Here is a 15791-nt window from a genome sequence, read left to right as displayed (position 1 = left end):
GTTCAAATCCCATTTTAAACTGTAGGTTCAATCTCGATTTGAATCTCTGTGCATAAAGAAGATTTAAATCCGAAAGTGATATAGTAAAAAGCATAATTCTTTTCCGTATCATATTTAATAATGTGTTCAAGTGCAAATATTATTGTGACTTCGTCCCTTACAAAGTATCTCTACGTCTAAAGCGACAATCATTTTTAACATGGAGCCCAAAATACGATACCGAATAATATGGTGCCTTTACTAGACGTAACGCATCTACGTAGTAAGCTTTCATCTCTTGTTGTTTCCACTGTTCAAGGTACGAGCCAATGTTGCCACCTAGCGTTGTTTAAAGATGTAAGTGATTGTTCAAGTTATGTAAAAGTGTAATGTGCTCAACGCAGTAAATGTGTATTACGTCAGTTACTAATAAATGCATCGAATTTAATGCATTCACCTCACACCAGCCGTTCGTGTAATTATTGGTTTTGGGTTCGTTGATCATAGAATTGTCTGACCCGATGCATTTTTAAGTCAAGATAAAATTAAAGTCCTGGGATGAACGAAGGAAAATACTGAATTGCTTATTTGTACTTGCATCAATATTTAATGCATTTTCTTGCACTTGTGCGTTTAATTGCAAAATGATTGGTTCATATTCTAAGCATTTTTTTTGCTATTCTTATTAGTACTTATTCATGTTATTGTATATACATTTTTGTTTGTTTGATTGATTGATTGATTTGGTGTTTTAAGTCCACTTTATGCACAGTAAGGCTAATCGGGACTGGACCTACAGTTTAAAGTGGGATCCGAACAACTTGTGCCTCCACCGGGTAACGAACCCGGGACCCCTTGATTACAAGGCAGCGACGCTACCACTGCGCCATCGGCGAGGCCCATACATTTTTGTTACTCAGCGTCACTTCTCTCCAGCTTTTGGTTGCTCGCGACGATGAGGATGAGTGATGATTTGAATGAAATTGATGTAGGGACCCACACAAAGAACGAACAGGAAAGGATTCGAATCCGAGAAACTTTGCTGGAGAGATCGAAAGCCGGCCCCTTATACTGGGGTCACAAAAGATCTCTCCAACAGCAATATGAATAATGCATTATACAATATATTATATTATTTGATGGATTTCAAAAACGAAACTTCTAAACGTGCTAATTCTATTGTTAATTATCCAAAATAACTTAGCTTTGCTTGGAAGTAAGTTTTTAAAATATCTCATACATTTTAGTGGGCGAGTAATATGAGATGACTATTTCTTTGAAATTTTTTTAAAAAGCATTTTAGAGAATATCCAATATCTGATGCATCTAGATATTTTGGTTGATGCTGCAACTTTCATGCATTATTTTTTGCCATAATTAATGCATTTACTTTTCCCTATGTGCGGAATGAGCTACAGATAGGTGTGCCTTCCTAGCCACGTATTATTGAACAATATTCTGCCACTCCTACGTCAGACGATTTCAACACTTAGATAACTCATAAAGAGGGAAAAATACTTCCATATTTTCCCACGTATTAGGGTTCAGTGCATATTTTAAGTATTTAAGTTATTCTTGTTCCATTTTCATACTATTACTATATTTTTCCTTTCTTGTGTTAAATACTAAAGGTTTTATGTTTGATTTGTACTCTCTGTTTACTTTAATCTTGACAACAGACAATGCGTTATTCGAAAATCAAGAATCACGTTTAGACAAGTTTCAAAGTATAATACTCATTTTTTATTTGAATTTGTATTACAATTAATAATTTGAATTGGTATTACAATTATTGTCATGTAAGCCTAATTAATGCATTTCATTTAGCTATGCGATCCGTTTGCTTAACGAAAATTTCCATTTTAAATATTATGAGTCTATGTTTTGATTAAAATAACAATACATGTAAATCCGTTTCCTTCTTATAACTTGTCACAGCGCCACCTAGTAGTTTCCTTATGATTTTTACACTATTTTGACACATGAGAAACAGAATGTCGAAACAATTCGATTCCAGTGCTAAGATCACTTCACGATGCTGATCAATGCTTCGGCGGATTTAGCGGGAGACGCATGGGGGTCACGTGCCACTCCCGAAAGGAAATATTATAGTCGACGGAGCGCGCCCACCAGCTGCAACAATGTGACTGAGACTCCACGTGGAGTAACGAGCACAATGACAGCTGCGCCCATTGGCTGAAGGTTGAGTGTGATTGGTCGAAAACAAATCGCCCGCTATTTATCCCCACCCACGTTTGTGACGGTCGTTTTCATTGTTCTTCGACGTTAACGATGTGAACGCATGGCCTTTACATGTTATATCTCAACAAACAAAAATTGTTCGAACATCATAATAATATAATCCCTGAATGACCCTCTTGGCTTTCTCCTTTTCCAGACAACCAAAGAATAAAACGAAGTTTAGCACACAAAAGCGAATCGAAACTCGATTTGCTGGACACTGGAATGTGAACAACTGGAAATCGAATCTAACAAGTCTGGATTACATAACGATCATGTAAATGCTCCGCCATTTTGAAGGATCTCGAAGGAAAAAGTATGGAGAGAGATAAATACAGGGTGAGTCGAAAGTCCCAGGACACCCTAATAAGTAGAAAACGGAAGGAGAAATGAAAGATCTGAGGTCGCAAGCAAAGAATGGGTCTGGGGGCGAATCTTTTGAGGTAGGTCAGGAATGTGGCCGCCATCTTGGATCCAAGTCAAACTTTTCAAATAGAAAGGGGATCGTGCAGCATATGAAAATGCATTGAAATTTTCTCAGGAATTCATTTCCGTAAAGACATTGGACCTAGATGGTGTGGTACAAAAGTTATGGTACAAAACATTGGTCACAGCAAATCGTAAAAATGATGTTTTTTTCGCGACTGCCTAGATATTCAGCTTCCTCAGCATTGGATTGGTCGTCAGTACGCTGTGGCAACCCAGATCACCCGACTTGACACCACTCGATTTTTATCTCTCAGGTCATCTGAAACAACTTGTGTATGCGGTGAAAATTCGTCATCTTGAGCTACGCATCGTGGAGACCTGTCACACAATTACTGCAGATACAAGTGCATCACGTCTGGATCAGGCGCCTGCGGCTTTGTGTTCAGCATGAGGGTGGGCATATTGAACATTTGCTGTGACCAATGTCTTGTGCCATAACTTTTGTACCACACCAGCTAGGCCCAACGTCTTTACGGAAATGAATTCCTGAGAAAATTTCAATGCATTTTCATATGCTGCATGACCCCTTTTCTATTTGAAAATTTTGACTTGGATCCAAGATGGCGGACTCCAAGATGGTGATCCTGACCTACCTCAAAAGGTTCGCCCCCCAGCCCCATTCTTTGCTTGCGACATCAGATCTTTCATTTTTCCTTCCGTTTACTACTTATTAGGGTGTACTTGGAGTTTTGACTCAAACTGTATATAAACTGACGGTAAAGGAGATAAACAGAAGTATCTAGAAGAAGCTCCTCTCTCTATTACGCACACAAGTTGTTTTTGTCTGATGTTTGTGAATGACACTTTTGCCTTTACTAACAAGTAAGTAAATTCTCATCCATCATTATTTCGTTTTTGAATCATTGTTGAAACAAGTACTGGAAAACTATTTCACAAAAAGTGAAAACGCTATCGCCTTGTGATCAAGAGATTCCATATTGGAATTCCAGTGAAGGTACAGTCAGGTGCAATAAAAATGGGACACCTAGGTCCTCAAATACTCGCTTCCCTGCAATGCGTTGTGCGTTGTCTATATCTACGGTGATAAGTGGATTTTAATAGTAAATGTTCAACGGAAGCATCTAACACCGCCGTAGAGTTAGGCAACACACTTAGCGCATTGCAGGGAAGCGAGTATTTCAGGATGTAAGTGTCCCCACCAGGAGCGTATATTCTAAGCTAGCAAGGCTATCTGCGAAGCCTGAAGCCTAGAGAATAAAATACAGGAGAAAAATCGATCAGAAATTGTAAATAAAATTATTCGTATCTGTGAGATGATGATGGTGATTCTGAAGTTGGCTACCTGATTTCTTATGAGTTGGCAACCTGATTTCCTATGAGTCGGCAACCTGATTTCCTATGAGTTGGCAACCTGACTTCTTATGAGCTGGCAACCTGATTTCCTATGAGTTGGCAACCTGACTTCTTATGAGCTGGCAACCTGATTTCCTATGAGTTGGCAACCTGATTTCCTGTGAGTTGGCTACCTGATTTCCTGTGAGTTGGCTACCTGATTTCTTATGAGGTGGCAACCTGACTTCCTATGAGTTGGCAACCTGACATCCTATGAGTTGGCAACCTGATTTCCTATGAGTTGGAAACCTGATTTACTATGAGTTGGCAACCTGATTTTCTATGAATTGGTAACCTGATTTCCTATGAATTGGTAACCTGATTTCCTATGAGTTGGCAACCTGACTTGTTATAAGCTGGCAACCTGATTTCCTATGAGTTGACAACCTGATTTCCTATGAGTTGGCAACCTGATATCCTATGAGTTAGCAACCTGATTTTCTATGAATTGGTAACCTGATTTCCTATGAGTTGGCAACCTGACTTCCTATGAGTTGGCAACCTGATATACTATGAGTTGGCAACCTGATTTTCTATGAGTTGGCAACCTGACTTCTTATGAGCTGGCAACCTGATTTCCTATGAGTTGGCAACCTGATTTCCTATGAGTTGGCAACCTGATTTCCTATGAGTTGGCAACCTAATTTCCTATGAGTTGGCAACCAGATTTCCTATGAGTTGGCAACCTGATTTCCTATGAGTTGGCAACCTGACTTCTTATGAGCTGGCAACCTGATTTCCTATGAGTTGGCAACCTGATTTCCTATGAGTTGGCAACCTGATTTCCTATGAGTTGGCAACATGACTTCCTATGAACTGGCAACCTGACTTCCTATGAGCTGGCAACCTGACTTCTTATGAGTTGGCAACCTGATTTCCTATGAGTTGGCAACCTGATTTCCTATGAGTTGGCAACCTGATTTCCTATGAGTTGGCAACCTGATTTTCTATGAGTTGTCAACCTGATTTTCTATGAATTGGTAACCTGATTTCTTAGAAGTGTGTAAACTTATTTCTATTCATAGCCTAGGACCACGTGACATACTGAGATAGCCCAGATCTTGGACTCAGTACACGCCACTGGTCCCCACTTTATTGTCAGTGACTGTACATGGCACAGTAAACGGGATTCCATTTTGTTTAGGTCCAGTTTAGCCTGGGCAAAGTGGGACCTGTAACAATTTTTTTGCTTACGCATCGAATATTGGCATTATACTGCTGGGGGGAACTCGTTCGTTAACCTTCATCGCAGTGGGTAGAGTTTCAACCGGAAATCTGACGACGATCTAGGAAAGGGATGCACGAATAAGCCATTAACTTGGGTGGTTTCCTCGTTCTGAGTCAATGGGAAAGCCCCCACTCGGCTACTTACCGCCTGCTGCACCAGCGCCGCCCGCGGGGATCTCCTCAACTTCATTTCTCCAATCACTCAACTCACCTACGGAAGAAGACAAAAAGGTATTGTTAGAACTTCACAGACTGAGCAATGGAACGTCACACGGTATTTATTATCATCTAAGGTGATACAGAGTACAAGGGAGGGGGGAGAAAAAAGAAACACGAAGGGGGGGAGAAAGGGGAAAAGAAGAAAGTTAGAGCGGTGGTATAGCTCGACCACAAGGAAAAAAAACCTTCCGTTCAAAGCGTTCGCGCAACTTCCCTGCCGTTATCGGTGTTCGGGGCAGTGTTGCCAGGTCAGATTTGAAAAATTCAGGAGATTGTTCCTTGGGAAACCAGAAGATCTGCTACAAAATCCGATGATCTAATAGTAGCGGATGAACGACGTTCTTGGGGGCGAAGGGGCGGCATAGGCGTGCGCACTGGGGGGGGGGGGCAAGGGGAGTGGCGCGCATTGTTTACGGTGTAAACGTCACAGATACTTTTGTAACAATGGTGCTAAACCCAGAACTCTGAACTTGGCGAAAATAAACCGAAGATCTCCATTTCAGGAGTGGACATGTTTCAAACAAAAGAAAGTAAACCGCCCGAGGGAACCGACCAACATCTTTCATCTCTTCTGCATTTTCCGGTTAGAGGGTACGTGGAAAACACCCTCAAATTTGCCCTTTCTCAGCACCGACACAAGGGGTTTGTGATGCCTCTATTATCGCGAAGAATTTTTATGACAGGAAATGGTAGAAAGTTGTGTTCACAGATGAAGCTAACGTGCCGCCTTTCGTTGTCGGCGATTTTCCACAATCTTTCAAGTCGAATGCTAACAATAACAAATCAATTTGTCTTCTGTTGGTGTTCGGTGTACAGCTATCGATAGGGGTGGGCACGCGTTCTGCACCATAATGAGAAAATGCATTACGTATGTGAAATATATTTGGTGAATTAGACAGCATGTGTTCCTCAATAATTCAAGATAGCAACGCTTATGCTAGGGTGCCACCCATCCTCCCCATCTGCTAGAAATACACACACACACACCCACAAACACATGCATGTATAACATAATTTGCCCACGCTACGAAGTCAGTGTTTCTACCTCGTAAGGCAAGTACATTTCACTGTGTTTGTGTCACTTCATCCATTTCATCAGCATTTTATTCATCCATATTGTCGTACTTACCCGTAGAGGCACAAAAGCGACGTAAAATAACTAAAATAGAAATAGAGTTTTGGGGTGGGATAAAATACAGCCATCTAAAAATAGTAATGTAGTAAAAGTAATAAAATAATGTCCTAGCACAATTGAGTAGCGTTTGATTTGATTTTGATTTGGTGTTTTAAGTCCACTTTATGCACAGTAAGGCTAATCGGGACTGGACCTACAGTTTAAAGTGGGATCCGAACCACTTGTGCCTCCACCGGGTATCGAACCCGGGACCCCTTGATTACAAGGCGACGACGATACCACTGCGCCATCGGGGAGGCTCGTGAGTAGCGTTTGACATAATTTCACAGTTCAAACAGCACTTTTCACGGCTGAGTGAAGTTCCACTCCACATCTCCCCTCCATGTTCAAGTAAGATGAGCAGGAAACGTGTTTTTAAGCTGGCCGTTGGAGGTTCCATAGCAATAGTTTATTATGGAATCCTACCGAGAAATCAATAGGTCTGGCAACAGTGACGTTGGCCGCTCTGGAGGCTCCTTCCTCCTGTTTTTTTCCCCCACCCGCCAGCGCGATGGGGTCTGCGCAGGTTTCTTTCCTTGTGGTTCCACTATAGAGAATGATACCATCTTCAATATACGAGAGTATTTGTCAACCACCAAAATCCATGTTAGCAGTTCAATAGAAACATGTATAAAATTCCATCAAGTTCATCTAATGATTTCTAGTTTATTAAATATTATTTTTAGCCGACCAACATGGTGGAGTGGTTATCATAGCGTGCTACGACGCCAGGAGCCCAGGATTCGAATCCCGGCCTTGGCATATCATCACTCTCTCCATCTTCGCAATTAACCAAAAGTGGCAGAAAAGGGAATAAAAATACCAAAATACCAAAAAATAAACAATCATTGTTTGTGGGCATAGACGAAACTCGGCATTTATCTTCGGGAAAGAGGGGGGGGGGTCAAGTTGATCGATAAAATATGAATAGGGATGAAATACCGTGTGTGTGTGCGCGCGAATGGAAGTAGTATTGTTTATATCAATCATGCCCTCAATAATTCATTAATCGTCAAAGCAACTGCACCTTACAATTTAAATAAGAGTGTATTATACACACACCAGAAAGAGTACATTTACAAATTTTGAAACAAAACACGGCGCCCTACAATACTACTACTGCACTAATGAGCGCTACTGTACGCTACAACATTTATATAGGGCGACGTGGGGCAAGACGGGATACATAACATTTCACCACAGAAAATGACTAATAAATATAAACAAATATCAATTTTCTCGACTCAAATCCCTTTATTGCATCCTTCCTTACGTATAAAGATGGCTGAAACTAACAAGCACGCATGATAATTGGTTTAGAAACCGATATTTGAAAAGAAAAAATGTCCTTTCCCCATATTATCCGAAGTGCATAATGATTAAGATTCAAGCAGAAGAAAGTCAGATTTCTTGCAAGCCAAGATCGCAAACCTTGACGCATATGCAACCCAATTCACGTCGACGCCCCGCGGGAAACATAGACGCTAGGATGAAACTAAATCAAGCCACGTATTATTCATAACAACAATAATGTTTCGGTGCACAATACGGTTAAATAACAGTACAACTAAGCTAGTAAATAAGTTTCTAAACTCTATATTGTAAAAATAAATTAAACTCACGCGAAGCAGGGGTAATAGGCAGATGGAAGTTCCAAGAGACCAGCACAGCACAAAGAACACCTCACGTAGTCTTCCCTATCTCCTGTAATTAGGGAACGCAAACACAGAACTCTTTGAGACACCGCCAGACGCACAGACTCTCAAAGACTCGCATCTCCTCTGCAGCCCAAGGCGCTCCGGCACATCCAAGGCCGGCTGATTATCCAGGATTTATGGACGGAGATTCGTGCGAGGAAAGAAAAAGGCTTCGCATGCAAATCCCCTTGTTACGTCACGGCTTAGGTGAGAAGCGGCCGTCGATATCTTCCGACCCCTCCCACCGCTAGGCTGCTCGGCTGGAAACATCGTTCCGTTCCGCTCCCGTGGTTTAAAAGGAGAGAAGGAAATTGCTGTAACTATTGGAGTATTGTTGCCATAATGGCGAGAATCTTCGTAAACGTAAACGCCGTTGAAAACTTCCCTACCGAAAAAAAATAATTAAAAAATCAGTTATTCTTTAAGCCAATGTGCCCACAGTGACAAATCATCATAAAGATCAACGCCATTCTCTCTTAATAAAGAGGTCACGATTTTCATTCCCGGTGGAGGCATAGTTCTTAACACTAGTTTACCCGTGTCGTACAAGTCGCCCTAGGTGGCGAAGTGGTTAGCACAGCGCGCTATGACGCCATGGGTCCAAGGTTCGAATCCCGGCCTGTGCATGGGTGTTCTTTGTGTGTGTCCCTTCATCAATTTCGTCATATCATCACTCATCCATCCTCATCTTCGCGATTACACAAAATCAATCATTCAAAACCCAGACGTACTTACCTGAGGGAGGGGTTGGGTACCTCATTAAAAGTCAAGAAACCATTTTTTTAAATCACTGCTTCCACTGTTGTTTATATAGATGCAGTTACATAATAATTACAAAAAATTACCATTGCTAATAAAAAGCAAGAACCAATTATTGCACGGGTGTCGCACACATAATTTAAAATTCACTAAATATCAATCAGAAAACAAATCAATGCTTTTTCTTGTATATTAGGCACATCAAGAAAGTAAGTTTCCCTGGGATCGTGCACAAAAAGGAAACATTATTGCATTCAATGATTTATTGCCACAGATACAGCACTTATCCAGTTACTTGTCAACATTACTCCCGCCGGAATTGAGACACTTGTCATAGCGTGGGACCACCTTCTGTCTACCTGCGCCGTAGAAGTCCGCCGCCTGGGCGCCGAACCACAGTATAACAGCCGTCTGAACCTCTTCGTCGCTCTGAAAATGTTGACCGGACAGGAACTTTTTCAGGTGCAAGAACAGGTGGTAATCACTGGGAGCGAGATCCAGGCTGTACGATGGATGATCGAACACCTCTCAACCGAACCTGTCCAGAAGGGCTGCAGTGCGGCTAGCCATATACGCGCATCGACATGCACATTTTGCCGGCCTTCAGTAAATGTCCTGCACCAACGACGCACCATCTGCTTACTCATGACGTCTGGCCCATACACCTGGCACAGCTGACGCTGAATTTCGATCGGCTGTATGTTTTGTGCGTTCAAGAACTTGATCACCGAACGAGCCTCGTACGCGGCGGGAGATGGAATAAAAGCTGCCGCGACGCTACTGAGGACTTTCGGGAAGCGTCTTCTAGGGCATTCACTAGCCAGGGCATGTGCCTCTCACGCATGCGCAAAACCGGTTTCAATACGCAAGGGCTGCCACCTGTGGGCGAGTGGGAAACTTACTTTCTGGATGCGCCTAATACTAGCAGTTATACGCTGATTATAATAATTACAATAATTACCACCAACATCAACCAATAGTACATTGTTACAGGCACGGGTATCATGGCAGAACACACATCCAAAGGGAAGGGAGGGGGCTGATGAGGCCATCATGTGAATTTTCCTCCTATGTATGTTACCTTCATGACTTTATGAACAAAAGTAATACAGAAAATTGGGAACACTCTTGGGAACACTGCAATGTATTATATTTTTTAAATAAAAATATTCACAGTTGAAAAATGGAAAAACTAGTGGTGGTAGGCCTGGCAGTCCCTCTCCCCTCGGGTAAACTACGGTTAAGGCGAGGAGGGACACTTTCTCCTAGGTCTTTCTCGCTGGGACAGCTGTCGATCACTGTTGTCAACTTCGCTCTTTTGGAGCCAGATCTGGCTCTTTCGTGCACTCGTTACTGTGAACTGTGGCACCCGCCCTCTACCCCACCATGATGCCACCACTGGCTCCGGCCCATAAGGACCAACCTTTGCCATGAGTGTACATTTTGCACGTGACGTGATATTCATATATGGGCTGCGTCACCCACACCCCTCTTTCCTCCCCAGGTGTTTTTATATATAGAGCTGTGGCTTAAGGTGAAGATGTCAATATTATTATCCGGGAATCCTTTATTTTCGATTTCATATGAACATCATAAAATTATTGAGATGGGTAATGCCGCCAAATCTAGGCGGTGAAAACTAAGAATACATTTCCATCACTTTAAAGATAACGGTAAAAGCAGCGCCCCCAACCCTCTGACACCTAAATTACCCTAGGAGACAATTTATGCAGCCTTCGTTAATCTAGATCCTTGAAAGTCATCTTTAGGTCTTGGTGAAATGTAGCTCTTTTATGCACATCAGGTTTGGCAACACTGCCAGGATGGCTGTAGGAGGCAAGGAGAAATACATTACGCTTATAGGAGAATTATTTTACTCGTTTCCTTGGAGATATCAAACTTCCGATGGCGGAAAAAAATATATGATCGGGTAAAGGATCCATTGAAGATGATATTTGCGCTAGAAATAGTCGAAACTCCCATTTGTTTAGCCGTAACTTCAATTTGAAGTTCTCTCTCCATAAGGAATACATGGGATTCTGTAAGTACGTATTCATCACATTTTTCAAACACGGTATCTAGCTTAATAATCATCATTATAAACCGCTTCCACTTGCAACATGGGGAGAAATTCATACTCTCAAATTATGCGTGGATTTTCTTTAGTAGCAGAGACCATTCCGATGATATTTAAATGAATACATGCCTGGTGCGAAATTGTCCCTCATTACCTTAATGATTGGATTATTTGATTTAATTTACTTCGCTATTCTGCTACACTGTGCTCCGGGAATCTCTGGAGGAAGTGAACGATAACAAGTCTCTACGCAAGCAGTGACTCGAGATGACACGTCCAATGCTTGAGAGGGGACGTGAGTGCATGGAGGGGAATACGCGGCTTCAGCCACCACCAGGATGCGTGCCGCAGATTATAAAGGAGGGTGTGGTACTCTGTCACGGTAATCTTTGGAACAAGGCCGCGCATAAAGATAGAGAAGAGGAGAAAGCTAGTGGGCTGAGAGAAACAGTACACGCTGCTGCAAGAGGCTGGTAGCCGCAGTCGCTTTTCACCCTCCAAGCAATCCTGTTCCTTTTCATGCTTTCACTGGTCGAGTGACTTGTTTTCATTCGCTAGCTCCACAGATTACCGGGACATAGTATACCAGCCTTTACAGCAGCGTGTACTGCTTCGCTTTGTCCACTCGGTTTCTCCCCTTCTCTACCTTTATGCGCGGCGCGACCTTCTGCAAGAAGGTCCTACCAACACAGGAAGCTGACATTTTCATGACAATCGCCACATAAAGCAGAAATTTTCGCTGCTTTTCGTCAGGCCGAGCACGTGGTGGATTGGGAGGCGCCGTCGAGGGAAAAAAAAGAAGAAAAAACATTGTTTCCTGAGGGGACCACGCTTGCATGCGAGTCACGTGACTTCGGTACCTTGTCCGCTGCAACGCATGACCGCTGGATTCAGTTGATGACCCGGCTTCTCTGTCTACATTTATTATTTTTCGTTTCTCCACGTTTTATTATCGCGTCGGATCGCCTATCAACATTCCTGCCATCCTCACAAACCGTACCACCAATAAAGATGAACCCGGGTCACGCATGCGCCGAATGAATTATCGCACGTTACGGTACTGTCAAAAGGGGTAATTAGGAAATTTTACGGAATGTCGATAACGTTTCGACCCCCTTGACGGAATTTTTTGGTACGGCAGTTTCGGATTTGTGTGATTTGATACGGCGGGCGGTGTTCCCGGACGACGACATGTCCGAAAACGAATTAAAAATGCGGAGAAGTTTCTTTCCCTCCGGAAATCCAGATGACGCAACGAAAAACTTTAGTTCAGAGGTCGCCCGTCAGAGGTCTCCACCCACGATTGCCTCGAAGTTTATAGCTGTTCCCTTCTATTAATTATATACACCATTGATACGTGTACGTACTAGCAAAGAAGTGAATTCGCCTGGTTCCTGCTAGGGGGGTGGAGGCAATACAAACGTAAGGGGCCAGACGGCCGTGTCATCTGCACGTTATGCGGCGAAGAGAGGAGGACTCGCATCCTGCATGAGTGTGTGTGGTCGGCGCCCCTCAGACAACGCAAATGGGGGACAGTGCAAGGGACAGCATTGAGCAGACAATCTAGGCTGTATCTAGGGAGGAGAGGGGTAATATAACGGATGCAAACATCAAAGCCCTGGGCTCATATTTACATGCAGTTTGGAGGCAGCGCAGGAAAATGCTGCAAGGGGTCAGTGAAAGTGAAGATACGGAACAGTGGCTCAGGCATAGGCCGGGCGTGTAGTGCAGTGTTGTGAAGGTAGCGATAATGAAAAATCTCAAATATTAGAAGAGGCCATATTGCCTTTTATAATACATGTACACACACACACGCGCGCCTATATATATATATTTCTAAATGTTTCTGTTTATAAATGTTTCTAAATGTATGATCAATGGGGTGTATGTTTAAGGTGGGGTGTTTATGTAACAATATTGTAGAATACGCACAGCCCAAGGGCTTGTATCAATATCAATAAATATCATATCATATATGATATACACGAACTTACTTTCATGCCTGTACGTGTCTTTTCACCACCAAATTAAATTTAACAGCGAATCCTTTCCATTGATTTTGAGATGATGTTTGTTATTTAGCGTAGCTTTTGTGCCAGTTTTGGATAATCGCGAAGATGAGAAAAATTGGTTGATGGAAAACCAAAACCTCAAAATTGTGGGTGCGTCAGCACTGACGCTATTTGCATCCCTCCCACGTATACGGGGTCCAGACCTTTGCCATAAGTAAAACCGAGACGTGTCTCTGACAAAAATCTCCTTACCTATGGAAAAGCTGAGGCAAGGCACTCAGCACATCAAAACAAAGGACAATACACAGCCTTAGAGAGGATTATAATGACCGTGGGTCCAGGCGGCAGAATCTCCTTGGCCTGCAAGACTGCAGTTTGAATTTGAATCTGTTTCAATTTTTGTTTCTAAGTCCAGCCCTTTAAAGTGGGATCGGAGTATCGAACCCGGGACCCCTTCATTACAAGGCAACGACGCTACCACTGCATCATCGGGAAGGTCGCATTATAGTACAGCTCGATGTAATGATGAAGAGACACTCACAGAGAATTCCCACACCCAGGTCATGGCCCCCCGGCGTCGTAGCAAGCTGTGCTAACCACTCCGGCACGGATGCCGGCATGTGTTCAGTTTGAGTTCGTTAGAGTTTTGGCACAGATGGGCTAATCAGGACTGGACATACAATTGAATGTGGTATCCGAACCATTTGACCGAACCGGATTTCGAACCCGGGAATCCTTGATTTAAAGGCGACGACGTTACCACCATGCTATCAGTTCAGATAAGAATATGCATTGAAGTCCATATGATGCCAATGTTATAAATCAAAACATACTATATATGCCTCCCCGATGAGGCATTGGTAACGTTGTAGCCTTGCAATCAAGGGATCCCTGGTTCGATACCCGCTGGAGGTACATAATGGTTCGAATCCCACTTTAAACTCTAGGTCCAGTCTCGATTAGCCTATCTGAAGTGGACTTAAAACAACAACTCAAAACTCACTATAAAATCTGAGGATACACTCAAGAGAACTAAATGCATCATATCGATCGATGCACTAAAGTGTTATTTATGGCTTCTTCAAAGAATCAGATTCACATTTGATGCATTTGGGTGCATTGTTGTATATCGTGAAAGAAACACCAAAGTGTATAATTTGATTCAAGAGAGGACTTATTACAGTCGAGATGCACTTCAATGCATCAGTTGATGTTCCTTATGCACTTTCCTGCATCTTTTCGGATGATGCATTTAAACGTTTGTTCTTTGCTACAGAGTTTTTGTAGCTCAGACGAAACGTTTAAGTGCATCATCCGAAAAGATGCATTCTGGTGCATCAAAACTCATCAAGGTGCATCAAAACGCATCAACTGATGCATTGAAGTTCATCTCGACTGAAATAAATCCTCACTTGAATCAAATGATGCACTTTGGTGTTTCCTTCACGACATACAAAAATGCACCCAAATGCATCAAATATGAATCTGATTCTCTGAAGAAGCCATAAAACACACTTTAGTGCATCATTCGATGCATTCTGGTGCATCAATCGATATGATGCATTTAGTTTTCTGTGTGTACGCACTGTTACACACGCACTACCTTCCCAACCTTCCCTCTGAAACGCATCTCAGAAACCGCGTGTGTTCCTTTTCATTCACATGAACCCTCCATATATCACTCTACCCACACTAAAGCAGGAACATAAGAAAAAAGAGACCCGTGTTGATATATTTTCACTATCCTCCTCCCTCTTACATTTCAATGCACGCTTCTTCTTCCTTCTTTTACGATTCCTCCACGTTTCCTTCTGCCTCTCCTTACCTCGGTGTTTATCGTGGCCATTCGTGGGTGGATAACGAAACGGCACGTCTGATGTTAAGCCGTACGTGTATGTACTTCAAGGGTTCCCTCTGCTCTCGTGTTGACTCGGGGCTAATTCAGGCACAAACATTCGCCCACCCACGCACGTGATGCGTACTGGAAGAACTTGGCTCCACAACAATACGTCAAGTGTCAACAGAGAGAGAGCAAGTCTCGAAACAGGAATCCAAATAAGACTAGAGACGAAATCTCCAACCTAAGTATGGAGCATCTTTCTGCCTTGTTCTGGTAGCCATTGGGATGAAGCGAGAAAGAGTATGTGATTTTCCTAAAGTCTTGACTGTCTCCAGAAACTTGAAACGGATACTTTGCTGCTTTAAATGAACCAGAAATTAGACTAGAATTTTATTGATTGACTAACTGATTATCCGGCGTTGCCCAGGTATTTATTTATCCCGGTCGCGGTGGCTCAATCGGTAAGGTGCCTGAGTACCATGCTAAAGGTCCCGGGTTCGATCCCCGGCCGGTTCAAATCCGGGAATTTTTCTAACGTTGGCGTCGAATGACATGGGTACCTGGGGGGAAACCTGGGGGGTAAAGGCGGTCAGGGGCGTGATGCTGATCACATCACCCCCACTCACGACCGGATCAAGAAAGTGTGGGGTGTTACCCCCACACCCCCTATACGCCTTCATGGCGTGGTGCTAAGCACAGGGGAGCACTTTACCTTTTTTTAATC

At 42.9% G+C, this 15791-nt stretch overlaps 1 protein-coding gene across 7 annotated transcripts in view; it reads right to left on the bottom strand.

The window, feature by feature from the left end:
* The window catches only part of by (focal adhesion protein tensin), an 826913-nt gene that overhangs the window by 588879 nt on the left and 222243 nt on the right, over nt 1-15791 (bottom strand). The window contains exon 1 of one of the 7 annotated variants that reach the window (XM_083142277.1): nt 5435-5500. The exons of the other annotated variants lie outside the window; for them this stretch is intronic. Within the exon in view, the coding sequence (XP_082998403.1) occupies nt 5435-5479 (45 nt within the window). The 5' untranslated portion in view covers nt 5480-5500. Of the gene's footprint in view, nt 1-5434; nt 5501-15791 lie in introns of those variants that run through there. 7 annotated transcript variants of the gene reach the window in all.

This window comes from Lepisma saccharinum, chromosome 20 (assembly GCF_977018435.1).
Source record: "Lepisma saccharinum chromosome 20, izLepSacc3.1, whole genome shotgun sequence".
Classification (NCBI taxonomy): domain Eukaryota; kingdom Metazoa; phylum Arthropoda; class Insecta; order Zygentoma; family Lepismatidae; genus Lepisma; species Lepisma saccharinum.
The sequence above is the reverse complement of the archived record's forward strand: the minus strand, read 5'-3'. Positions and strand labels throughout refer to the sequence as shown.